At 45.6% G+C, this 27,585-nt stretch overlaps 3 protein-coding genes across 4 annotated transcripts; 2 read left to right on the forward strand and 1 right to left on the reverse strand.

Annotated features, from left to right (window-relative positions):
* Positions 1 to 5,543: 5,543 nt before the first annotated feature.
* Positions 5,544 to 10,477, forward strand: LOC123114459 (transducin beta-like protein 2). The gene is made up of 10 exons (XM_044535946.1): positions 5,544 to 5,846; positions 6,214 to 6,319; positions 6,792 to 6,852; positions 6,924 to 7,219; positions 8,661 to 8,800; positions 8,884 to 8,958; positions 9,041 to 9,131; positions 9,565 to 9,768; positions 9,871 to 9,915; positions 10,197 to 10,477. Exons 1-10 carry the CDS (start codon positions 5,601 to 5,603, stop codon positions 10,283 to 10,285), a joined length of 1,353 nt encoding a protein of 450 aa, XP_044391881.1. The 5' UTR covers positions 5,544 to 5,600; the 3' UTR covers positions 10,286 to 10,477.
* A 269-nt stretch (positions 10,478 to 10,746) lies between these two features.
* On the forward strand, positions 10,747 to 17,060 carry LOC123114458 (flocculation protein FLO11). Of its 2 annotated transcripts, none has more exons than XM_044535944.1 (8): positions 10,747 to 10,827; positions 11,025 to 11,108; positions 11,448 to 11,615; positions 11,714 to 12,508; positions 13,179 to 14,231; positions 14,343 to 14,535; positions 14,666 to 15,682; positions 16,755 to 17,060. In XM_044535944.1, exons 4-8 carry the CDS (start codon positions 11,714 to 11,716, stop codon positions 16,877 to 16,879), a joined length of 3,183 nt encoding a protein of 1,060 aa, XP_044391879.1. In that variant the 5' UTR covers positions 10,747 to 10,827; positions 11,025 to 11,108; positions 11,448 to 11,615; the 3' UTR covers positions 16,880 to 17,060. The 2 variants fall into 2 exon arrangements, with proteins under 2 accessions (XP_044391879.1, XP_044391880.1); XM_044535945.1 differs by having other exon boundaries at positions 10,751 to 11,108; positions 14,666 to 14,856; positions 14,938 to 15,682.
* An 8,240-nt stretch (positions 17,061 to 25,300) lies between these two features.
* LOC123114461 (uncharacterized) lies at positions 25,301 to 27,585 on the reverse strand. The gene has a single exon (XM_044535947.1). It carries the CDS (start codon positions 27,222 to 27,224, stop codon positions 25,611 to 25,613), a length of 1,614 nt encoding a protein of 537 aa, XP_044391882.1. The 5' UTR covers positions 27,225 to 27,585; the 3' UTR covers positions 25,301 to 25,610.

Raw genomic sequence — 27,585 nt, forward strand, 5'->3', positions numbered from 1 at the left:
AAAGACAAGCTTGTAGCCATCTCTACACAGAAGAGATCCGCTAACAAGATTTTTATTGACGGAGGGGACATAATGCACGTTCTTCAGCCGCACGATCTTCCCCGAAGTAAACTTCAGATCGATCGTGCCAACACCACGAACAGAAGCACTTGAACCGTTGCCCGTCAGCACGGTTGAAGTCCCTGCGGTCTGATAAGATTAAAACATGGAAATATCACCGCATACATGCACATTAGCACCCGTGTCAATCAACCAATCAGGAGAATGACATATTGAAAGAATAGTGGGAAATATACCATACCCAACATCCTTCATGTCAATGTCTCCGATGACAACATTAGCGGTCTTGCCGCCTTTCCCAGGATGACGCTTGTCATAGCGATTAGGACAACTAGGAGCCCAATGATCAGGATCTTCACACACATGACAAGCACCTTTCTTCTTGTCACTCTTCTTCTTGAAGTTCGTGTGTTGTACAGCCTTGTTCTTCCCATCAAACTTTGCTTTACCATCAAGCTTGCCCTTGTTCTTGAACTTGTGGGACTGGAAGTTTTTCTTCTGTACCAGATTGGCACTAGATCTTTCCTCAATACCTCGAGCACGTGTGTCCTTTGCTCTCGCCTTTTCTTCCACATCAAGAGTACCATGAGATCCGGGACGGAAAACTCCCGTCTCTTATGCTTCAGTAAGGTAGCAAAGTTCCTCCACAAAGGAGGAAGCTTAGTGATGATACCCCCGGCAACAAACTTGTCCGGTAGGATACAATTGAAGTGCTCAAGTTCTCTAGCAAATGACTGTATCTCATGAGCTTGCTCAACCACGGAGCGCTCTTTAGTCATCCTGTAGTCATAGAATTGCTCCATGATGTACAGCTCAGTGCCAGCATCCGAGACCCCAAACTTAGCCTCGAGTGTATCCCACATATCTTTTCCATTATCAATTGACGCATAAGCATCAACTATGTTCTCACCAAGAACACTCAAGAGAGCAGCCTTAAACAAAGTATCCATTTTCTGAAAAGCTTGTGCCTGTTGAACATCAAGTTCTCCTTCAGGTCTACCAAGAGTGGCGTCATAGCAACTCATGGTTTGAAACCATAAGACTGCTCTCACGAGCCACCTCTTATAGTGGATACCCTCAAACATAGGAGGTCTCATGGAAGCGGCAAAACCATTCAAGGTAAATTGCCTATAATAAGGTTTTTGAATTGTTAGAAATATGAGCAATTTTCCGAATGATGATTTTATTAACAGAAATACTAGATAAAACATGACTAGTATAGCACTGATAAAACAAGTCATGCGGTTTGACAAAGTGAAGGTAAATAACATCTGCATATATGAGCTAGAAAGGATCATCTCTCGAGTAGACAGTAGATCAAGATGCATATATGAGGTAGATCCTAACATGTGTAGGGTAAACACTAGAAGAAAGAACTGTGGCAGGACCTCTAACAGGAAAAACATGAACACGTACTGGACAACAGCTGGAGCAGAGGCACTGGATTTGGGGTCGGTGCATCTCTCTGAGAGGAGCGACCTCCCTTTTATAGGCGCAAGAGAAGGAGGCGAGAGGGTAACGACGGAAGGTGAAACAAAGAGACGAAGACGAAGCGAACAACCAGTAGCCGAAGGGCTGCACCGTTCGCATTCAAACTTCTCTTTCGTATACCCGTAATGCGTGGCAAAAATTTAGACATCGGCTCGGCTCATTCCCGCAACCTGCGTCGCGTCGCGATGTGCCGAGGCGGGCGGCAGAGGAGGAGCGCGCGTGGATGTCCCTCTTGTTCTCATGCTCATACAAGTGGGGAAGGAGCTTTCCTTATAAAGAGGTCCAACTCCCTCTAAACTAGCAATGTGGGACTAAACTTTAGTTCCACCTCTTTCCTTGCACGAATGGGCTGCGTGGGCCTCTAGGATTTATTAGGAATTTCTGAAACTGCTATTGGACTAGGCCCAAATAGACAAAAATTCCAGCAAGTCCGTCAATACGCAGTAATCAAGCAGACCTACGACACAGCAAAAAGCAACCAAACGAACGCTCGGTATCAATGACCTCATGAATGACCGGGAAAAAAGGCATGTGTGTCGGTAGTATTGGACAATTTGTCTCAAAGAATGTTCATGAATTTGAAAAAGAAAATGTGTGTGAATTCAAAAAAGTCCACATATTAAGAAAACTTTCATGAACTCAAAAAATATTCATGAATTCTACAAAATATACGTGAATTCAAAAGGTGTTGGCGAATAAAAAGATAGTGCACTAGAAAATGTTCGTGCGAACTCAAAAAAAATCTCGTGAAAATGAAAAATGTTAATGAATTATCAAAAAATTTCCAATTTTTAAAAATACTCATAACCTCAAAAATGTTCATGAATTTGAAAAAAAAATGTTCGTGAATATGAAAAAACATTAGAGGCAAAAAGGTCCATGAAATTGAAAATATGTTCATGAACTCGAAAAAATGTTCATGATTCAAAAAATATTCACGAATATGAGAAACTGATAGCAAGCTTAAAAATTGTGCGTGAATATGAAAAAAAAAATGCCTTGCCCCCTACCCCTGTGCTCTTTGCGAACCCTAGCCGCGACATCATCTCTCTTTCAGCCCTCGTCTCTTTGGGTTCAATCTGGATGGCGCACGATTGAGGGAGGAGACGAGGGATGCGTCCGTCTCTACAAGCAGTCGACCGAACATAAGGCACATTGGTGGAGTGTTTTTTTTTTTTTTGAGTTACTGTCATTCAGCTGGCGGGGCACTTGTGTTGCTCAAACTCCACGACAACGCATACTAAGAAGGAGCCCGTGACATCCTTGGATATCAGGTTGTGCTCCGTCATCACATCCATAAGAAATAAGTTGAAGAATTAGACACATTCATAGTAACAATCAACTTTGGACTTGAAATAACATGTGCGGAATTAGCTGCTTCAGTAATACTTGGTATACTATTGTAAATAGTTTTTGCTTCAGAATTCAAAACTAAGCTCTCCACAACAATAGTGTAATCCAATTACGGCACATACAGTCTCTGATACGAGGTCATCGCTCTCCTTCCTCATCACAATGCTTGGTCAAAGAATATATGAATGTTGTGCTCTGTCATATTGTCTTGGAGCTCGAAGCACTGGACGGTTAACATTCAAGCTTGTTTGCATCAAGTGCTCCTATATATGAATGTTCGACTCACAAAATGATTGGTCAAAGAATATTGATAAATGCCACTCCAAATATGGCGATTCCGAGAAATGCCACTGCAATTTTAAAACTTAAAAAAATGCCATTTCATGCCATTTCCAATGGTATTTTTCAAAGTTTGCAAAATTGCAGTGGCATTTTTCAAAATTTGGAAATTGCAGTGGCATTTTTATGAATCGTCATAATTGGAGTGGCATTTATCTAATTAACCCAAAAATTATATACAAGACTAATAGATGGAGAATCATGCTTGATTAAAGAACCAACTCTCCTAGCTATAAAATCCAGCTCGATGGAGAATCCGCATACATTTAACATCAACTAGGGTTTGGTGCATTCGCAGATAACCAAAAACAAGTCATGGTTTCATGGATATAATAACCTAGTACCATGTCACACAAGATAACATAGATCACAAAAGATAGCTACCAAAATAACACTAGACAAGATCGCCATCTCGTCTTTGGTTGTCCGTCGTAACGCAACCCAGTGCAAGATAATGTTATGACAGGCTCTCTCACTTTATAATAATGATCGTTTCCGAAATCTCTGCTTAGAGGCGCCCCCGAAACCCTTCCCCCCGCGCCGCCACCCGCGAGGCGGCCGGGGCGGACGCCCAGATCCACCCGCCGTCGCCCCCCCCTCCTCCTCCCTCCTCCCTCGCCGCCGCCAGGGGGCGCGGCCGGGCTAAGCCCGACCGGCGGCGGGGCGTCTCCTTCCTCCTCCTCCGCGTGAGATGGGGCGGCGCGGGCTCCCCCTCCGTGGGCGGACGCGGGGCACCGCGGCGCGGCGGCGCGTGGCGTTGCGTGGCCGGCTGCGCGGTGGGGCGCGTTTCGCCGCGGTGGCCGATCCGCCCGGCAGACGGCGCGGGCTGCGGGCGGCGTGGGCGGCAGCTGGGGCTCGGCTTCGGGCTGCCGGCGGCTGCGCTGGTTTCCTCTCCGTCGTGGGCGTGCGGCGGTGGTGCGGTTCGGCCGATGGCGGTCCGGCGACCTGGTGGTGGTGGCCGGCGGTGCGCGTGGGGGTGGTGCTTTCACTTGACGGCTCTCTGCGCGAGGAGGCAAGGGAGCGGCTTGGAGAGGAGCGGCAGCGTCGACGGCGTGCCGGCTGCAGCGCGAAGGCGGGAACTTTACGGGCTTCGGAGATCCCGGCCGGGCCTGTGCGACCACGGGCCTGGTATGTTCCTGCTATTGTGTCCGGTCAGCTACCGGCTTCGACGGTGGAGGTGGGGCCCTCGCGCGTGCCGACGGTGCTGCTGCCCTAGTCCCAGCTCCTATTCTTCCTTGTGCGGACCATGCTTCACGGTGCCGTGGTGAGACGTCGTGGGAAGCTTCGTGACCGGGTTGGCGCAGGGTAAGGGTCTGTGTGGTGGCGAGCTCTGGAGTGCCTAAGGTGGAGGTTGGGATCGGGGGAAATCCCTGTTGGCTTGGCCGACACCGATGCGGTGGCGCTTGTGGGTACCGCCTGACCTTCCTGGAGGGCTTCTGGGTCGCTGGGTTAGGGTGTGTTTGCTTGGGCTGCAGCTGCAAGGGCCCCGGCTGGAAGGAGCTGGAAACTGCACATCTATATAAACAGATCACTGAGAGGAGTGTCACTACTAGTAGTAGATGAAAGTAGCATTAGCAGTTCATGTGTTTACCCAATCGAGCTAGCAGTCAAAAAATTGCACTTTTATATGAGCAGAATACTACACAGGAGCAGTGTCACTAGTGGTAGCTGAAAATAGCATTAGCTATTCATGTCTTTACCCAATCGAGCAGTCAAATTAGCACTCTTTTATAGTAGTATAAGCAGAATACATACACACTAGCAGTTGGCTAGTACCAAATCAAACAGTCAAATTTTCATCGCCACACACTCTTCCTTGTCCTTTTTCTGTTGGGCGTGCCAGGCCATTGCGTCGTCCCTGAACTCATCAAAATTCCGTTTCCCCGGCGCCGGCGAGGTTGTCGACGACAGAGTAGAGCGTGAAGAACCCGATGATCTCGGCGACGTTATGAACCCGCATGTAGAACCCGATGATCTCCACTCCCGGGCTTTTTTTTTTTTGAGGAAGACTCCCGGGCATGCATGGAGAGGTGCTGGAGCAGTCGCCCGTTGCGTCATTTTTATTTCATTCCTGGACGAGGAGGCTCGGCCCAGAACGCGATGCGGCCCATCCAGACCAGAACGGCCCGGCCCAGAACGCGATGCGGCCCATCCAGACCAGAACGGCCCGGCCCAGAACGCGATGCGGCCCATCCAGACCAGAACGGCCCGGCCCAGAACGCGATGCGGCCCATCCAGACCAGAACGGCCCGGCCCAGCCGACGCGCCCACGCACGCTCTCTTCTTCTTCCTGAGCACGGAAGGAAAGCCGATCCAGTTCCAGTTCCACACACCCCTCTCCCCTTTCCGGCGAGAAGATGGCGGCGGTGCAGGTCGCGTCCGCGCTCTCCGTGCCGCTCCTCTCGGCGCTGCTCGGCGGGGCCGTCGCGCTCGTCTTCCTCGCCGGGTACCTGCGCCGCAAGCGCGCCGACATCGCGCACCTGCCGCCCTCCGCCGCCGCCGCCGCCCCGGACCTGCCCAAGCAGGTCCGCCCCGCCGGCCAGAACAAGAAGGGCGGCGGGCACGCCCGCGTCCACCACCACCACGCCTCCGCCGCCGACAAGGTCCTCCATCTCATCTCCATCCCCATCTCGCTCCCACGCATACAACACACCGGGATGGGATCCATGATTCAACACACCTAGTACTAGCTACTAGTATCGATCTTACTCTCACAGGCAGGGATCAGTCTTCGATTCGATTCTGATCAGACATCGCCCACTGACAGGCCCCCAAGCAACAGTTTTTTTTGTGTCAGATTCGATTCGATTCGATTCGATTCGGGGTGTATCCTAGTAGAGTAGAGCATAATCTTGCTAGTTCATTCATTCATTTCACCAACTGTGATGAAATGTATAGATGCATAGGTCCATAGACATATTGGAATGTGCAGTGGATGTGGTCTCAGCTGTATTATGTGTTTTCTTCCAGGAGGCGGCCAAGAAGCACCACCACCTCGACATCAACACCCTCAGGGGCCATACCGACTGCGTCACCGCGCTCGACTTCTCCAGCGACGCCTGCAACCTAGCCACCGGTGAGCCTACCCTCAGCCTCCCATTCGATCAGGATCTATCATGCTTCGCGCGAAAATGTTTTAATTTTCTCTTGTATGCGCCATTTATTTGTCTGGCCGATACGGCGGGCGCGCCTCATTTATTTGTCTGGCCGATACGGCGCGCCTTAGTGACAAATTAAAGGGTCTTCCACCTTGGCACCCCTCATACAGTTTGCCCAATCAGAGCTGCTTCCCCAAATTTGTTTGATATTTATATATTTGCTGCTTCTCGTGGCGCGGATGGAGCTGTGAAGATATTTATTTGTTTTGTGCCATAAGTTTCTATTTTTTTTCTCGCACAGACCAGTTATTTGTCGGGCTCATATGGGTTGCTTAGTGATAATAAAAGGATCCTGCCTTGGAATGACTCATCCAGTTTGGAAAACGTTGTACTTGATCAACCAATCATGTCCGCTTCCCTGAATTTCAATATTTATATGTTTGCTGGCAGTATGCGCGGATGGGGTTGTGAGAGTATTCAGGATCGATGATGCATCAAGCAAGAGCTTTAAGTAAGTCATTTCATTCTATGCGAGTTATCCCTCATTATACAACATATTCTAACACCACGAGGGTTTTGCAGGATTCTCAAGATAAACTTGCCTGCTGGGGCACATCCCACTGCCATCGCTTACTCAGAAGGGTCATCATCCGTTGTTGTGGCAGCACAGGCGCTGTTAGGCTCGTCGCTCTACATGTATGCTGATGTTGGTGCTCCTCCAACTGGGGGAAACAAACAGCAGGGCAAGCTTTCTCCTCCTGAGATCAAGTGGGACCACAAAAAGATTCACGGCAAGGAATCGGTGCTGAACCTTGCGGCAGCTCGTGCGACTCATGGGACTGGTGATGGGAGCACAATAGTGATTTCGTGCTCTGAAGGTATGATGAGCTGTATACTTTCTTAGGATTGTTTCAGTTTCAAGTAGTTACTCATGAATCAGGATTGCTTACTGCAGTAGCCTTTAAATCAAGATGCAATGACCTGCGAACATGCATAATTACTGTGTCAATTTAGATATTAATTTTTGTTTCACCATTCATTATTGGCCATGAATCGTAATGCCGTATATGCAGCTAGAGCTTTTTTCACGTATGCTGGAAGCAGTACTGTACAGTGTAGAATGTTTACTAAACTAGTGGCTTTAATGATATTTTCTAAACTAGTAAGCTTTAATGAGTAACGCTGCATCATGTTTCACTTGTATATATGGGAGTACAAAAAAGCTAGACATTTTTTTTGTGAAAAACAAGAGTGCTAGACTTATGGGAGGAGGGTAAACAAAAATCCATAGGCCTCCTCCCGTAAGTCTGCCATTGCTCTTAGGAGTAATATACACTCTTCACAATTAAGTGTTGATTAACGGGTGCATGGTGACCTGACCCGTCTCTAAATAGCCTGGATCTCTCAGGTGCATGCATATATGGGATTGAGGGTAGCTAGGTTGCAAGGATTTTTTTTCTTGGGGCAGGTATGATGTTTTGAGTGGTAGAATAAACGCCAGTTTATAAAACTGGATCAGTGAGGGAACTGGTCAACCATCTGCCTCACCATTCAGTTGTCCGGATCAACCTGACCAACCGCTCTACAAAATTAATTGGGCAGCAATTTTTTGTCATTTTGTATTCATATTCTTTGAAAAGACCTAATATGTTATTACTTGCTTGCAATACCATTAGAATGAATTGATAGTCCAACTGGTGCTATGCTTTCTGCGTGCACGTGATGCTCTGGGTTGAGGTTCTCTGTTTGGCACAGCGCTGAATATTTCTAGGATTCTCCCTTGTTTCCTCCCCAAACTGTTCATTATACAAACCGGAGCAGACCAGGCGCTGGTTTGGCTCTTCCTATTTTAGTTGTCGGTACGGTCTGGTCTTAACAACTACTACTTTCGACTCAAAATAATGGGTGTCACCATTTTTCATTTTTTTCCATGAAGGAAGGACGCTACCTCCAAATTTCACGGTAACTGCCTAAATTATCCACGGTGTCTGTCTTACCAATCTGTTAGTTGCCAAATTAAAGACACACATTTTTGCTATTGGGTAGCGTGGGAAACCAGGAGGCCCACCATGCTTCGATTGAGGAACTGTGCAGTTATGGCATGCGACTGTTCTCTGCTTTCCTTTCTTGATCCATGAGCCTGAAGTTGTGCGTCTATTATTTGTGAAGCAACATGCTTTTTTTTATGCCACACATGTGCATTAGGAATATGCAGACATATCACAAATTTACAAGATGTAATCGTGTGACATTGTGGACTTATTTCCATGTTACGAGTTCTGTTTTGTTTTAACATTTGTTTTTGAAAACTGTTTGCAGCAACTGATATCAAAATATGGCACGGAAAGAGTGGCAAAGAGTTGGGAACAGTTGACACTAATCAGTTAAAAAACAATATGGCTGACATATCCCCAAATGGCCGCTTCATTGCTGCTGCAGCTTTCACTGCTGATGTCAAGGTTGGTAGTGTTCATTGTAATAAAACTCACTATTTTGCTCATTAACCGTCTCCCAGTTATGATAATATTCACATGTTCTTTAGGTGTGGGAGATTGTTTATTCAAAGGATAGTTCAGTGAAGGAGGTTAACAGGGTCATGCAGCTCAAGGGTCACAAGGTCAAATTCCTCCCTGCTTACATTTTATTGTGCAAGTTTCAAACTATTCCTGTGAGCAGAGACTGACAAGTTTTGAATTCAGAGTGCTGTTACTAGTTTGTGTTTCACTCCGGACTCTGAGAAGATTATTACTGCGTCGAAAGATGGTACCATCCGAGTATGGAATATCAATGGTATGTTCTATATTTACCAACAGTTGTGCTTGTTGATTTTTAATATGTTAACCCTGTTTACCGGAAGTTGCCCTAAAGTCATGTCAGCTTCTTTTGTACTTATATATATATATATATATATATATATATGTATCCAATACCTTCTCATCCTTTTTGGGATTGCTTGATCTGCATCAAGAGGATAATGCATGAGAACCTTTTTATGTTTGCCTTTCTTCACCAAGGTTGATAAGCCCTTCATTACAGAAAATGTTAATCAATCAGTTTAGGCTATTGATATGTAGTGGACATGGCCAAAGCTGTCACATTTGCATGATTATATAATCTCTTTTGACGTCATGGCACTTGTCAAAAGCAACCCTGTTGTTTGTCAGATATTGCAATGTACAAGTCTTTGTCAAGGGGGGTTAATGGTTTCTGTTACTTCCTGCAGTAAGGTATCACCTTGATGAGGATCCCAAAACCTTGAGAGTTTTGGCAGTCCCTCTGCATGATTCAAAAGGCTCTACTTGCCTGTATGAACACATGGGCATCTCCCCAGATGGTAAAGTTCTGGCTTTAACTAGCGGATCGACGTTGCAATGGTTATGTGCAGAAACTGGCGCGGTTTTGGATACAGCTGAGAAGGCTCATGAAGGTGTGTAATAATATTCCTAGTTTCCAGGTTGAAAGTCTCTTTAGGTTCTCCTTGTCTAAAAGAAAAAGTGCATGGGCTGACGTGTTTTATGCACATACTCAGGTGCTATTTCTGGCATTGCGTGGGCTCCACGGACAATTCCCAATGGTAACATCTCTGTTGTTTGCTAGATGGTGCACTAGAGCTGTTAGGAACCTGCTTAGGTTAGTAGTGCAAAGTAACACAATGGAATTTGTGGACTGGATCTACTTAGTGTGTCAGCCCTTGGCGCACCACAATACTAGTGATATATGATAGCTGATGCACTAGTTGATGTGTTTGTCGTGCTCACTCATCCTTGTGTAAATTATTTGATCTAGTTTGATGCTGGAAATATTATGTGTTTAGTTAAAGGTGTGTAGATCACATTGTTTGTTTGATTGTCTCAGGTGGTGGTGCTCCTGCGTACATTCTGGCGACTTGCGGGGACGACAAAAAGGTGAAACTGTGGTTAGCTCCGGAGGTGAGCTCGACATGAGCGTCTTGTACTAGATAGCTTCCCTGAGGAAACAAAAAGAAACAAGGGAAGATTAAAAAAAACTCGGCGTTTGCAGTTGGGTTCATTTGAGCTCAGCCCAGAGTCGATAGCGTGTTGTGTGAACGTACATTGTACTATAGTTTCTCTGTGAATCTGTTGTTTTCTGGAGGTAACTAAAAGTGTTTTTGCGGCGGTTGGTTCTTTCAACTATAACTATGGACATACATAGTAGTCGGCGCGACTATATGTGCTATATACATTGAACTATATGAACTATAACTATGAAATTATCGTCTGCTTTGGGCCTGTACCTTTGATGAACCCTACATACATTGTATCAAATCTTCTTCTTCGTGTTTGTCGCGCGCTACTGTTGAAAATCACGAAAATTGCTTTATTTTTTATTTTTTTTGACGGGCAAACAGTACCTACGAACCCACCCAAACCACTGTGCTCTTCCAAGTTGAGTCACTCACCTCCGTCCTCTCTTCCCCAACCCCGGCTTCCACCCCGCCGCCGCCGCCCGCGGATCCACCCGAGCGGTCAGATCCGCCCTCACTCCCTCCCTCCCTCCCTCCCTCCCTCCTCGCGCTGGAAACCCTAGACCGCCCGGCCATGGCGACCCAGGCTTCACTTCCACGAGAGATCTGCTGCTCCCTCCTCCTCCTCCTCCTCCTCCAACGGTGGTCTTCTTCTTCTTCTTCCCTCTCTCTGACCCCTGTCGCGTCTGTCTGTGTAGGTAGCTTGAGGGCAGCGGCCAGTGACCGGGGCACCCAAAGAAAGGAAACCTTCTCCGCCGCTACAGAGGAGGAGAGGCTCGAAGGTATCCTTCCCCTCCCACTCCATCTCTCCGATTTGAACATGAGCATCATCAGCCAACCAACATTCTGGCCGGCTTTTCTTCTCCTGGATCCCCATCTGATGTGCGGTTTGGGATTCTTCCTTGCCTTCTTCACCACCATCTCCTCCTCCCCAAGAACAGGGCCTTCACCCCCCTCCCTTCTTCTTCTGCTTTTCTTCATCTATGCATCTGCATCTGCAAAGTCCTTTTTTTTCCTGGTTCAGTATGTATGTGTGTATGGATGTGCTACTTGCCACCGGAAGGAATAAAATATCTGATGAATGCTTTTTTGCTGTGTCTGATCAACTCTTGTGTGTCCAGGATTCGTGAGGTGACAACCGTTTGCCCAGCCCACAAGTTGTGCTGTTTCCAAAAATCCCCACCCCACCCAAAACGGAAGCACGAGTAAACAAGGAGGCTTGTGGCCTTGTGGGTCGCCTCTCCTTCATCGGCGACGCCGCCGACCACTCGTACCCGACCTACACCAAGGTAAGCTCGCTCGTTCCTTCTCTCCCCACTCCCTCCTACCCACCCTCCCCCTTTTTCTTTTCCATCTCATGGATGGCTGGATCTAATCTCCAATGCAGATGATTACGGATGCGCTCACCGAGCCGGGAGGCACCTCCGGCTGGGCCGCCATCGCCGGAGGAGGTGTTTCGTCGGGGATCAAGAGAAAGAAGAAGCTTGGGAGGCCATTCAAGAAGAGGCCGCCGAGAAACCCGCTTGGGGGGCTGAGGAAGGTCAAACAGACAGATTCTGAAGCAACTCCAGCCACGCCGTCACCGTCAACTCCAGCCGCGCCGTCACCGTCAACAACCGGTATCAAGATACCGTGTGGGAGGCCGAGAAAGGACCAGCAACCATCACAAGCAGCAAGCTCTCCTGATCCGACTCCAGCACGGAGGATCGAGACAGCGGAAACTCAAACTGGGCATAGGAGCCCAATGCTAACAGAGAATCCACCACCAGCAACAATGTCTGGTGATGATGCGTCGATGAGAACCAAGAGACTGCTCGCGAGGCAAGCAAGGGAGGCACCGCCAGCGGCAACGCCCGCTCCTAAAACTGGAATCAAGAGAGGGCGCGGGAGGCCAAGAAAGGACAAGCCAGCAGCACCAATGTCTGCTCAAGCTGGAGGTGCCACGTCAACGGGAATCAAGAGCAGGGGCGGGAGGCCAAGAAAAAAAAAGTCAGCAGCAGCAATGTCTGCTGAAGCTGGAGGTGATGCGTCAACGGGAATCAAGAGCAGGCGCGGGAGGCCAAGAAAAGACAAGTCAGCAGCAGCAATGTCTGCTGAAGCTGGAGGTGATGCGTCAACGGGAATCAAGAGAAGGCGTGGGAGGCCAAGAAAAAATGAGTCAGCAGCAACTTATCCATATCAGGTCTTATACTTACTAGTTCTTTGGAGTGACGTCATTCTGATTTTATAAGCTTATCCATGTCAGAACTATCAACTTAACTTTTTTTACTGAAACTTCCAACATAATTTGCAGTCAACTTGTCTTGTTACAACACATTGAAGCTTTGGTTCAAGTTTCATGTCATGTTTTATGGATGGTATATTTTTCATATAAGTTTTCTTTGTGATATAGCGAAAAGGAAAGGAGAGGCTCATCTAGGTTGTGTCGTTTTTGCTCTTTCCACGTAGTAATGTGAACATAGTTACTCTTGCTCATCACGGGCTGTACAGTACACTAGGCGTAGAAAACTGTATGTAGCATGTTGCCTTTCATACTCTGTCATGTTTTTCCGGTTTGTCGATTACTCATTTAAGTTATTTGTAATACAGCGAAAGGAAAAGAAATGTTTAGTAGGCTCGTCTATGAGCGTCTGTGACACTGTGTACCCATTTACTTAAACGCACTTCCAAATAGTGGACAACATCACAACATAGTCACTTGTCTTTCCATTTGAGTCAGTGCTGAGCACATGGTCTTCATGCTCTAATTCAGGGTGCATCATTGCATTATGGTTGCAATAGTATTCCTTTTGACCTTTTTTTAATTATTATCCATTATTATACTAATCATATGTACCTGTAATGTACATCAGGAATCTTCAAGTGGTGACCATAGATGGACTGAACATGTTGAGCGACAGAGTGGTGTGGGTTCGCAACCATTACCGGGAGAGACCGACCAACATTTAGGAGATGCTGAAATGGAAGGTAACACCGGAAATGGGGACAATACTCAGGCAGATCCACCTTACTTAGAACCGCGGACTGTGGCTCTTGTGCCCAGCCAGGCTTGCTTGCAAATGTCTAAGGAAGTTGAAGCTGAGGCCAATCCTGTAATTCAGTCAGCCCAACCAGCTGTAGCACCAGCACAACTTCTGCAAAGAGAGGCAGAGCAAGTAGACTGTTCTGATAGAACACCAGCTCAGACTTCAAGTGGTGACCATGGAAGGAATGAAGATGTTGAGCAACATAGTGGTGTGGGTTCAGCAGAACCATTACCGGGAGAGATTGAACAACATTTAGGGGATGCTGAAATGGAAGTTAACACCGGCAACGGGGACAATACTCAGGCAGACCCACCTTATTTAGAACCACAGACTGTGGCTCCTGTGCCCAGCGAGGCGTCCTTGCAAATTTCTAAGGAAGTTGAAGCTGAGGCCAATCTTGTAATGCAGTCAGCCCAACCAATTGTAGCACCAGCACGGCCTCTGGAAAGAAGGGCAGAACAAGTAGACCGTTCTGGTATAACATCACCTCAGACTTTGCAACCTGAAATGCAACCGCCAGCATGCAGGGAAGCTTGTACTCAGACATATCTGATAATTCAGTCTTCACAACCAAGTACGGTACCAAATGGGCTTTCACAAAGGGATGCAGAACAAGCAAGCCTTTCTCGTGTACCATCATCTCAGTGTTTGTCATCTGCAATGCATTCATCGGTTCCACCGTCCAGTATTCTGCTTGAAAGAGCACACCCTGATCAGTGTCAACCACCAAGCCATCAACCTGAGGCTGCACCGGGTTCTTCACCACAACTATTTCCGGTGGCGCCAATCATGTTTAATCATCCACCAGTTGGTGATGATCCATCGAAAAATGAGTTGCACAGATTACGGTTACACATTCACTCAACCCACCAACTAAAGGTTTGCTATTCCTTCTAGCTCATGTACGTATATCTTGGTTGTGAATTTCTTACACTAGCTAGTTCTGGGATTCATCTTCTTCTCATTTCCTTTTCACTTATATATGGACAGAAATCACAACTTAGGACCGAGTGTAGCCAAGAAATGGAGAAGCTCAAACAAAAGTATGATTTGTTACTTCGAGAACAAGAGTCCACTCATCTTCAGCAAACCAAGACACTTGGTAATCTATGTGGGAAAGTTCTCCTCAACCAATCACTAGCTGAAGATCTTCGGGCTAAATTCGTATCTTCTGGAGAACAAGGTATTATTGAGTATTGACTATAAGCAATAATTTTTTTATGTCCTCTATCTAAATGAATATGCTGACATGATTTTCAAGCATCCGTACCAAATCTCTATCGCCAATGCTAATTACTTTGATCTGCATGCAGTTAGAGCCCCTGGCCCTCCAAATCACCACACACCCCACTGGATTGCTTCTCAGCAAGTTCCCATGAGGCCTTCAGCGGTGGCATCACCAACTACGTCGTCATCAGCTGGTCGACCACCAGTGCTGATACATCACATCCAACCGTTACAGGTCGATGGACCATCACCATCATCATCGCCATCTTCACAAGTGGTCAGACCACATCCCTCCATACTAAGCAACATTGTCAGATCAACATCTACTAGTTTTAGCCTCGTGTCAGTTCTGCCACAGGGAAGCTTTGGAGTCCAGAGTGAACTAGCACATGCACATGCTCCTCGTCTTCAGCACAGGTTGCTTGCACAGGCGCATTCGATGGCATCTGCAAATCAGCAGCAGCTTCCAACTGGGTTGGAGAGCATGTTTGCAAGGACATGGTCTACCCCTGTGACTCCAATAAATATAAGACAATCATGCCCACATGCAGTTCCCCCAGGGAACCCATCACTATCAAGCTTGCATCCAAGTTCACACTCCACTATACCCTTGGGGCCATCAAGTTCACATCAAATTCATCAGGTTCCACCACTGCCATCAAGTTCACAGGCCACTGTACTCGCACCCGTGGGCCCATCAAGTTCACATCAAATTCAGCAGGTTCCACCACTGCCATCAAGTTCACAGGCCACTGTACTCGCACCTGTGGGCCCATCAAGTTCATATCAAATTCAGCAGGTTCCACCACTGCCATCAAGTTCACAGCCAACACGCCTGCCATTGCCATTGCCAGTGCCTTCGAATCCAAATCCAGTTCTTCCACTAACATTACCACGAGGTTTGACTACGACATCTAGTGTTTCCTCAGCTGCGTCCAGTGTGTTGCCAAGTAAAGGTGTTGGGCCTTGCGCACCAGACTCGCCGCAGTCAGATTCTGATGCAGAATCACTGGATCAATTTCTAACCAGTATTGGGGTGCCCAGTGATCCCCGTGGCGTGGCGGCTCCTGAAGTGATATGCCTATCTGATGATGAAGAGACCGGTACGTTCACATTTCCTTGACACTGAGTGTAACAGGTTGCTTGAAAAATTAGAGATCTCAAGGATAGCACAAGTACAAAGATGCCAATGATAATTTAAATAGCATTATCTCAGGTGCAGATTTACAAACAGAAAACACACTGGAATACTATTTTAGAACTAGTAGTTCACAGTAATTAAGAGGGAAAAAAAGGCAAGTGTTAACAGATTAGATTGTCAACTGGAGCCGCCATGTACACAGTGAGCTGATCCATTGTTCTTGCATGTTATCCAGTACGAAATTCAGTAACAGACCTACAATGCGATTCAAAACCGATAGTTAGAAATACATGTATTTCAGTTGCAACTAAACTGTAGATAACAATGAATGAATATTAACTACAGGCACTTAGGATAACACACGCTTATGGTGTTGAATCCAATATAAGGTGTCCTGTGTATCTTCTTTTAAAGCTGACATGTGTATTTATTCTCAAGAGAATACATCTGTACGTAGGGAACTAGCTAAATGAACTAGCTCTTGAGTCTCAATCTAAGTGAACTCGCTCATCAGTAGTCTTTGCTTTGCTTCATTAGTTGTGTTGTAGCATAGTTCCATTCATGGTTTCTGTTACTTATTTTTCTGTCATTTACAATTTTCGTTTAGCACTTAACACTTGCACTTTTTTGAAGAATATTCTAAATGAAGTAGATCACGAGTCTCAAATCTGGACAGAGTTGTTTGTTCCGTTTGTACAGCTAAATCTGCTATACTTTGATCAGGAATTAGTTGTACTTGCTATTAGGGATGTAAATGGCTTGATAAACGGCGCCGCAAGGCTCGTTTAGTTAGCTCGGTAGTTCATTTTCCCAGAAAAATTAAGCTTTCTTGAACTGTTAGACCGATGAGTAAACGGGCGCCGTTTACATCATGACTTGATGTCAGATTAGTCGTAAAAGTGTTATCGAAGTGAGATATGAAGGAGATACCAAGACAAGAAAATGCATCTTGCAAATTGTAACCTTTTTCCGTTTTTCGAGTTTGAGAGTACATGATGAATGTCTAATTTATAGAATGATTTTTTGCTATATAGATGACCAAACCAAGCAAGAAACGCCGCTCGTCGCTGAAGTGCCCCAACAGAAGGTTCCTTGCAAGTTTTTGGTCAAAGGTGATGCTTGTAAACAAGAAATATTGATGCCCAGATCGATTTTATAATCACAAATTTGTGATGCAACTCCTTGTTTCTACTAGAGAACTTTGAGTAACATGTACTAACTGGGATTGCTGCTACTTAATGCTTAACGCAACGCCTAATTGTATGTGACATGTCACTTAACGCTTACGTGGATAGTACAGGTAGGCACGTCCAGCAAGCACCCAGCCTACTTGGTCGCTACACCTGCTTGTTTTTCTTTTTACTTTTTTCGATCGACCTTTTTGATCAACCTTTTTTTTTTATGGATTGCTGCTACTTCTACTTTGGGTGATTGCTGCACTGAGTCGATCCATCAACATTTTCTTTTCCTTTTCCACGATCGACTTGATGTACATAACCATAACGGACGTCACAACTCGGTCCCCAGAGAGGAATGGGCCGTTTTTCGTTCTTCTCGTCCCTTTCTCGTCTCATCAAACAAAAATGTCATGTTATAAGTGGAAACGAACTAAAGATGAAATCTATAAACTGGAAATATTTGCATCTGAGTGGAGTCCGAGGTTATTCATTTCTTGTATGGAACAATGAATCAGTTATTTGGTTTTGACATTTTATTGGATGCTATTACTAATTATTGATGATATGGTTAGGAAAGGGGAGATTGATGTATAAATGGATGTAGAGTATATGGCGATATGCTCATAAGAATATTGAGCCCCGCTTAGGCGCACAACCCCTCAGCCTGGCCCATTTTTTTTTGACCTACAAAAAATAGGGGTGTGAAGTAGGATTCAAACTCCTGACCTCTTGGTTTACTTTCACCCACTGTAACCAACTGTGACAACTCCCTTGCTGTGCCTAGTTACTTCTTTTTCTCTTCTTGACATGCATCTTCTCAGTCTGGTTTCTACTTTTTTTGTTTGGCCTTTTTTTTCTTCGGTTTTACTCACGTTTATTTTTCTTTATTCTTCTCTTTTCTTTAATTCATGAACTTTTTTTACATTCATGAACTTCTTTTCAAATGAATATTTTTTTTTCAGTTTCGCAATTTTTTTATAAATCGATGAAAATTTTCAATTTCGCGATTTTTTGAAATTTGTGAAATTATTTGTTAAACTCATGAACTTTTTTCATATATTTGTGTATTTTTTGTCAGATTCGTGAAGATTTTTTCAAATCAATGAACTTTTTTCAATTTCACAAACTTTCTTCAAATTTGTCAATCAATAAACTTTTTTCAAATTTGGAAACTTTTTTTATCAAATTCATGAACATTTTTTAAAATCGATGAACCTTCTCAATTTTTTGAACTTTTCTGTCCAGTTTGTGAACTTTTTTTAAAATCGATGAACTTTTTCATTTTCATGAACTAATTTGCAAATTCGTGTACTTTTTAAAACTTGTGAACTTTCCTTTAATCCATGAATCTACTTAAAAATTTAAAACCAACAACTGGTTTTTCCAGGTAATAAAACAGCAGGAGAAGAGAAACCGAGAAAATATAGTGAGCAAACGAAAACTGACCATCACAATCGGTCAACGCAAAGTGAAGTAGCGAGGTACTTAGGCAGCGGCCCACTAAGACGGGCATGAGCGCCAATTTATCTTTCGGGCGCATAAGGCTCCAAGGAGAAAAAAAGTTTGCGAATCGAAGACAATTCGCAAAATTAAAAAAGTTCATCAATTTAAAAAAAGTCGATGAATTTGAAAAATTAGTTCACGAAACTAAAATAAGTGCATCCATTTAAAAAAAGTTCACGAATTGACAAATCTTTTACATTAAATACTTATTTCACATGAGGCTGCCCGACTGGGCCTACACTTTGTCACACCCGAAAACAGGGAAAACTTAGAATAACAGTTTAAATTATGATTTTAAATACTTTTTTCCTTCAAACATGGCATAGATGCCTACCATGTGCATGCCCACCTACTGGCAAAAATTGAGGTCATTTCATGAATGTCTAAAAAACACCATGTTCAAAGTATGGTGTGCGGGTAGGCCTGAAGGTTCTGTTTGAGAGAACATTGTTTCTTGACACCCATTAAATGACCCCTTTTTTTCATTGGCTTGTATGACCAATTCAAGGCATCATGCCATTTTTTTTTGTTTTTACAAATTTTGGTAAATGGTCGGACGTGTCGCAACTTGCATACGATTTCGAAGCCTCATATGTCCATGTCAGCGGGAAGTTGGGTTTATTTATCCATAGTCCAAAAAACCACTAGTTGAGAGGAGTGTGCCACACTATGCCAGACGGAGGCATCAGTGAGCATAAAGTTCTTCCTAATTTGAATGCTTTTATTATTTGCAATTTCTATCATTAACAATCAACAGGAACATTTTCTTATGTCGACCATTTCTTGAAATTTGTCAACAATTTGGCGCTGAGTGTTGGTCTACTGAAAGAAGACAGGTTCAACAGTTAGTTTTGGCGGAAATATGCATTTTCAGATGGATGTGTGGCCACATAAAGAAGGATCGGGTCTAGAATGATGATATACGAGATAGAGTTGGGGCAGGGCCAATTGAAGAGAAGCTTATCCAACATAGTCTGAGATGTTTTGGGCATATTCAGCGCAGGCCTCCAGACACTCCAGTACATAGCGAACGGCTAAAGCGTGTTGATAATGTCTAAGAGAGGTCAAGGTAGACCAAACTTGACATGGAAGGAGTCTGCAAGGACATAACTGAAAGACTGAAGTGTCACCGAAGAACTAGCCATAGACATGTGTGCGTGGAAACTTGTTATCCATGTGGCCAAACCATGAGTTAGTTGAAGGATCTTATGGGTTTCAGCTCTAACTTACCTCAATTTGTTTGTGATAAAGGCTTTGTAATTGTCAACAAATTTTGAATTTTGAATTGTGTATGAAAATTTTACAAACTTGAACACTTTTTCCGAAATTGTTAACAAATTCTGAACAATTGATGAAAAATTTGAACAAAAATTTGCAAACCCGTATTGTTTTACATTTATCAAGTTTTTTAAATGCAAACATTTCTTAAATTCGTATTTTTTTTCAAAAATGGGAACATTTTTTGAAATTCCAGAATATGTTTTAAAATTCTAAACAATATTTGAACAGGTTAAAAAAGAATAATAAAGTTTAAAAATGAGACAAATTAATTAACAAAAAAGAGAAGAAAGATGAAAAAAGAGAAATAAACTCTTGGGCCTTGGTTCAACTAGGTGACTAGGAGTGGGCATAAAACTCTGACCAACGGAATGCCGAACCCAAGCCAAAACTGAAAAAGGCGAATTTTTGGTTTTTATTGTTTTTTAAAAGGGTTTTATTGTTAGTACAATTAAAATCAGTGTTTGTTTTAATAACCAAATTCGAACCAGGTTCCGTATTAAACAGTATAACCAAAAGAAAAACCAAAGCTTAGGCATCCAATACGAGGCTCCCTCACGCGCTATCGCCCAACACCGACGGCTTAGTAGTACTTTTGTGTGGGGGATGTATCTGGTGCACCGGGGCAATTTGTGCTATCAGTGCACCGGTCGTCCGTTGCACATACAAAAATGTTCGAAAAAATCCAGAAAAAATTAGTGCATTGACACAACATCAATGTACATTGTCACAACAATTTAAATCAATATTCCACATTGCTCGAGATATAAAAGTAACAAATTTGACATTGAATAGTGCATCACACAAGTTGGGCTTCAGTTTTGGCCCATTAGCATATTGACGTCAAATTTGTCATTTTTGTATCTTGAGCATTGTTTTGAATTTTTATGACAACTTACATTGATGTTGTGTCGATGGACTAATTTTTTTGATTTTTTAAAACATTTTTTAATGTGCAACGGGAGTGCGGTGAACCAGATACATCCCCCTTTTGTGTGGCTGGCAAAGCGTGCAGCAGCAACCGTCTTATTTGTTAGTGTCACATCGCTTAGGTATGCTCAAAAGGTAAAGGTGCTCGTGGATATAAGAAGATGACACACAGGGGAAGCGCTCGCAGCTATACCTAGCCATGGGCCGGGCCTAAAACAACCCACTGCAGAAATCTGAGGCCCAGGCCCTCCCAGGCCCTACCATCGGGCCTACTTTTAAAGCCCAAGCCTGGCCCATCTGATAAAAAGCCCTGAAAAGCCCTTAGGGCTTAGGGCCATGAGCCGGGCCTCTTCCTTAAAATGCCAATATGCCAAGCCCAAGCCCGTCCAGGCCTTGTTGGTGGGCTCAAAACTCAGGCCCAAGCCCGACCCATGGGCAAGCCCATCGGGCCTAGGCCCTGGATTTTAGGGCCGGGCCTGGGTGGGCTGATAGGGCCGGGCCGGAGATGGCCAGGACTACTCGCAGCTGCGTTGTAGCTTGTACGTATACGCCACAAAAAGGGTTTCGTTATAAGTTGAAACCCGAACTGAATGAGTCGATTAACCAAAATATCAGCTTATTGTATTGGGTTGACATTTTTCGGTTTCTAGGTTTGCTTACCGAAATTTAAAATAAACAAATGGCAAAACCGTTTTTCGGTTTCTACCACCCTGATCGGCGATGGCGATGTTCCGGTCAGGCGCTTGTTGGGCCGGCCCAACCGTTCGTGGATTGAAAATCATCCATGTTGAAAAATTGTTCATGGATTTGAAAACTTTCATAGATTTTCAAAAAAAGTTCACCAAAAAAGGTTACCAAAAAATTTCTAGATATTGAAAAAGATTCACAATTTGAGAAAACATTCACGAATTATATTTTTTTAAAAGTTCACGCATTTGAAAAAATAGGTAAAAGCAAAAAATATATTAAAAAACAGAATAAAATAGAACAAAACCCGGTTTTGAAAAACACGAAAAATACATTTTTGCCACATAAGAAGCCGAAAAGAAAGCAAGTGTTCAAAAAACTGTTCAATAAGTTAGCTCTTAAGTTTGCACAGTCCTCATATCTCTTTAAAATTCTTAAAAATGTTGTTTAGAAAAATGTTCTTTACATTTGAACTAACCTATCTCTTTATTTTTTTTGCAATGTTCATGCTTTTAAGAACAAAAATGGAAATTTGAAGATGTGCTCAAGTTGTTCATTTTTTTTGGATTTTCAAATATTATTTGATTTTTAAATATTTATTCAGAATTTCCAACAAATGTTTGAAAAAATTGAAAAGGCGTCCAGATTCTGTGTTGGTGTTAGTTCTTAAGTTTGCACGCTCCTCATTTGTCACAAACACTAGTCAGCTCAACCGGTGAACCGGCCCAGTCGGGGGTGCCTCCCCGAACGTAGGGCGAAACGTTCCGGTGGACGCGCGACATATTAAAGATAAAGACCATCCTACCATTTATTATAAAGGGGTATGGAGACAGTGGCGGAGCTTGAGAGTAATTCAAGAGGGGGCCATTAGTCAAAAGGAACCAAGTTAATAGGGAAGGAGGGGCTAATTTACAGTTCAAACACTAATTAGGCTCATGATGTAGCTTGTTCTTCAATGGATGCAAAAATAAGGGGGGGGGGGGCATGGCCCCTGTTGGTCTCCACTAAGCTTCGCCACTGTATGGAGAGATGTTCCCCGTTGATATGTTTATGAGGGTTGTACCGAAGCAGAAGTGAATAATATTTTGTGTCTTTTAAGCCTTCAATCAAAATATACATCTAGGATATGGCCTCGTGTCACCTTCTAGGTTCGTAGCACGTACGCGATACCATCGAATCGTCTCCATAGGCATGCTCTCGGTGTGATTTACACCCTAAATTAAGTGTAATCAACCAAAAAGTCAATACATACATTTGTCCATCCTTGATCGAACAAACGTTAGTATACATAGATAAAGAAACCACAGGGAGATGGAATGTTTTGACAATGTCGAATAAAGCACATATAATATGAGCAATAATAAGCACATATACTCATGGATCGAACCGTATCAATTCTTCTTCTTTATGTGCTTGGCGTTTCTGTGATAATTAACCAGAACATCAGCAGATTCTATGCACCTACATACCTAATTATTTGCCAGGCATGAGGTACTGTAAGTAGGAAAATTAAGGTACACATCAATCAGCTCTCTCAAGACTGAAATGGACACTTGTCGCCCAATCAGATCCTAACTTTACGCCCATATTACCACCTGGGCAGGAACATTTGGAATCCACATTGGTTCCTTGTGCAGCTAACCATGGTGTGACATGTCCACTAGTACTTATCTACTGCCTCCTACACTACATTAATTAAGTGATTAACTAACTAATTACAGCAATGCCCTGCAAATGATGATGATGAATGCTGCTAAATTACCATCAGCAGCACGGCCATGGATATTGGAGAGAGGCCATCATGCACCTGGCCATGTTCTAATTTCAATTGTGCGCACACGATCGAGCATCTTCGCCTTTAGGGGTCCACCGTCGTCGTCATTGGCTCGGAGAATTTCAGAGCACAATTCTGGACTTACTTCCCTTTGTTTCTTCTTTTGAAAAAGAGAATAACTAGGGGGAAAATGAGATCCATATCAATGCCATGACATGCTTTCCTCTTGACAAAGAAAATCTGCTGCTTTTTCTGTTCTTTTGGAAGAAATTCGGAGGCCCCTCACTCCACTCCCATGGATCGATCGACGCACTCGAGGTAGCTAGTCGAGTGTTTTCGAGTCAAAGCTCTCGCCGACGAATCATGAGTGACTATATCTATTTTGGTTCTAGTCTATTGCTCCAAGTTGCACCTTTGTCTGTTTATTTAATTTTACCTACAAAGGTAGAACATCAACTACTACATATATCTACTCACAACTTGAGCAAGGTGGCTTAGTGGGATGAGGGGAAAGTGGAAGCAATTGATTGTTGGTACATTCTTCTGCGATCTGCACCGCGCCATTCTGATTCTGAATAAGAAGATGCGTCAAGTTTAAAGCAACAAATGCGTGTCTATATATACAAGCAACCATGAAAATAAACAAGTAAACTGATTTTGTTGCTATCTGTTCCAATGAAATCTTGGCAAAGATTTGCTTTCACATACATAACCAATCATGAACTACAAAATCATGCTACTATATACCATATGTTTTTCTTTTTCTTGTAGATGGTAGCTAGGTGGGTCCATGGACTGAGTGTCTATCTGCTTTTGGAGTACACTACTACAGGAGATGATGAGATTAGAGCAGCAGCTACTACTAACCACTACTACTACTATTATATCTGAATTAAAAGTTTCAGGTAACCACCGGCGCAGTTCTGCTCTTTTCAGCATGATCCCCCTGCCCCTGTGACATGATTAAAGCAGCTGTTCTTCATTTTTCAGCAGTTGCACGAACCGAAATACTTCCTTTAAAATTCTTTCAGAAAAAAAGATCACTTTTTTCTTTCATATGTCTGCCGACTGCCGTCTGCCTGGATGGGTTTTTTTCTTTCAAGGAAGATAAGATGAGTGTTTTGCAGCTCATTAACAATGACATGGCATCGAAAAGGGGAATTGCTCATGTTGATCCCTTAAGGCACAGGGTGCTTTCAGAGATGCAACACTCCATGTGACATGATTCTCTGATCAATGTCCAGGAGCTTTCATCCCCCTGTGCATGCAAGGTGGGTGCAGACATGTGCAAAACGAATGAAATTTAGCGCGATTCAGCGGATCGAAAGGTGCGATTAGAACTTGACAGAGCACAATTCATCTTTAGATCTCCCTTTCTTTTGCACAAAAAGAAATGTATCTGTCAGTTGGAACAATTTCAGAAATTCATGAAGAACCTATAATAATAGTAATAATAATAATAATAATAATAATAATAATAATAATAATAATAATAACAGTACATCATGAGGACAAGCAGCTAGGTGTTGGAACACCCTAAGTAACCAGCTGTGGGGAGCTGGCTGCAGGTACTGTAAATAAACAAAAGGGGTAGAGATCTTCCACTGTATGAACACAGGGATACCTGGTGTAAAATACAGGTAGGTGCATTGCATCAGGTATACATAGTTCTTCCAACTCAACTGCCACATACACACACACACATAGATTAATCAGGCTCTTGCAAGTGTCTCTGTGATTCAGGGGCAGCTAGATTGATTAGCTAGGCAAGCATGTGGTGCATGGATGGATGGAATCCTCCATCATGATTGACTCAACCCCCATGTGTCCCCCAATTCTACATCTCAAACCTCACCTCCTGTGCTCACTCACACCCACCACATGCACCCTCATTATTTAACAATTATTTAACAATTAGCAGCAACTTACAAAGTTGCTGCTGATGAGACGAGGTGAGATGGAAAGGGTAGATTAGATATATGTAACAACTTGTTGAGCAGCAGCAGCAGCAGCAAATCTACATCCTTGGATTTACTGTTGCCTCCATTGCCTCCCATGCAGTGGACATTGGGCTCACAGATGCATCACCATCATCATCTTGCTCACTTCAACTGGTGTAGTCTAGGGTTGCTGTCTGTGGTGATGGAGGGGGTTTATCAGACACAAATGCATGTATGTTGGTTCACCATCATCTCTCATCTCTCTTCTTTTCAAAATCACAGAAAGAAAATGGAAAAAACACTACTTCATCCGATCCAAAATAAGCGTCGCAGTTTTGAACTGGGGTTAGTTCAACACTGCGACACTTTTTATGGATCGAAGGTAGTACTTAATTATCATAGTGTATATGAGAATATTGTTTGATTTCTATGTACCATTACAAGCTAATTAACCACTCACATCAAGATGAAGGTGAACAAGATCCCATCCGGCCCCAATTACCACAAAAATCCTTTAACTAGGGGGTGGACAAAACAAGAGAAACGATTAAACACACGGATGTCTGACTGATGAGGGCCGTTGGTTTCTGATCGGACGGCCTAGGCGCACGAGCTTACTGTTCCATTGCCGCCGCCGTCGACGGCGTGGTGGGGGTGGCTTCCTCCTCCTCGGCAGCTGTCGGCGCCACCGTCCAAGTCGCTGGGGCGCTCCACGAACTCGCGGTGCACGGCGAAGAGCGCGCGGCAGCTCATCTCCTTCTCGAACCGCCACACGTAGTTCAGTCCGACGAGCAGCTCCGCCACGGCCGCCTCCACCTTGTCCCGGTCCGCGAACTGCAGCGTCTGCAGCAGGAACGTGTTCCCGCCGCCGTGGCGAGGGGGCAGCCGGGCTATGTCCGTCGTCGAGGACGTCGACGTCGTCTTCCGCTGCTCGAAGCTGCGCTCCGCCTGCCACCGCACCGTGGCGTGCGCCATGGGCGCCAGCCACTCCAGGATGCCGCCCAGCGCGGCGCGCCACTCTCCGGCCAGCCCCGCGTCCGCCTCGGCCACCGCGCCGCGCAGCCGCGCCCGGAGCTGCGCGCGCACGCTCGCCGTCAGCATGCCGTACAGCTCGTCCCGCTCGTCCGGCCCCACCATCCGCTGCGGCGACCGCGCCATCCGCTCGATCGAGATCACCAGCCCGGCGTACCGCGGCGCCAGGGCCGCCGCGCCCAGCGTCCCCGCCGGCGGCACCAGCGTCGCCGTGCTGTACTCGAAGAAGCCGCGCCGTCTGCTGCCCTTCGCGCTCTGGGCAACGAGGACGGCGACGTCGAACGGCACCGCCTCCATCGACATGGACTTGCGCGACGGCGGCGGCGGGGACTGCGCGTCGGCCGACGGGTGGACGGCCGAGGAGAGCGTGAGGCTCCGGTGGAGCGGCGCGTGCCGCTGGTCCTGGCCGCCGGCGCCGAAGACGAGCTTGATGCGCGCGAGGATGGTGAAGGCCGCGCGCGCCAGCGACGAGACGACGGCGTCGAAGGTGCACCCCCACAGGGACGTCTGCTTGAGGTTCTTCACGTCCTGCTTCTTGGAGAAGATGAGCTGCTGCTGCTCCGACGCCACCGAGATCTTGCTCGCCGACATGCTGCGCCGGTGGCACCCTCCTCCGCCGCTTGCAGCAGCGTCGGCCCGCAGGAACTTCCGGAGGCCGTGCTCGGCCTCGGCCAGCTCCTCCATGGCCCTGCGGAGCGCGGCGGTGGTGGCCACCTGCTTCTCCAACTTCCTCGCGCGCGCGTCCATTTCCTTCCACGTGGGCGCGGCCCAGCGGTACCGGTCGCGGCCGGCGTCGGCGAACTCGAGCAGCGCGTCCCTGAACTCACGCAAGCAGGGGTCGGCGCACCGCTCCGCCAGCGCGGCGACGGCGTCGGACGCGCCCCGCAGCGCGTCGACGAGCTCGGCGCGCGCGAGGCCGAGGAGGAAGGCGTCGTCGTCGGAGACGACCTTGCGGACGCCGTCGAGGTGGACGACCTCGTGCCGGAGCCGCGCCACGGCCGCGTCACCGACGGCGCGCCACACGTGGAGCAGCCTGGACACCAGGCTGGCCACCTCGAAGGCGAGGATGCCGACGTTGCCCTTCTTGCCACCGGCGCCCGCCGGCGGCGCTCCAGAAGACGACGGCTTCGACGAGATGGCCGACCGGACCTTGGCCAGCCATGACTCGCGCGCCATGGGCATCGGTGGATCGATCTGTCTGTCAATGGCACGCACCAGCAAGGAAGAGAGCAAGAGCTACCCACTTGCCTTGGTGTGTGTATATATAAGAGGATAGTTGTAGTCCAAGGAATGGAAAGGTGTCAAGGTCAAAATGTTTCAAGAGCTTCCTATCTTAGTACAACACTATTGGGGAAGGAAACACAAAAAATTCTCTACAAATTTGAAATAATCGCAAGATGATCAAAGTGTTGATGAAAAAGAAAAAACACATGGTTGAATTTTGGTTTGAAATGTTTTGAATGTTGTAGAAAGATCTAGAGTGCGAATCGCGCACGTGTGAAAAGGTTGATGATGGCGTCATTCCTAAATGTGAGCATGAAGC

This window comes from Triticum aestivum, chromosome 5B, assembly GCF_018294505.1.
Source record: "Triticum aestivum cultivar Chinese Spring chromosome 5B, IWGSC CS RefSeq v2.1, whole genome shotgun sequence".
Lineage (NCBI taxonomy): Eukaryota > Viridiplantae > Streptophyta > Magnoliopsida > Poales > Poaceae > Triticum > Triticum aestivum.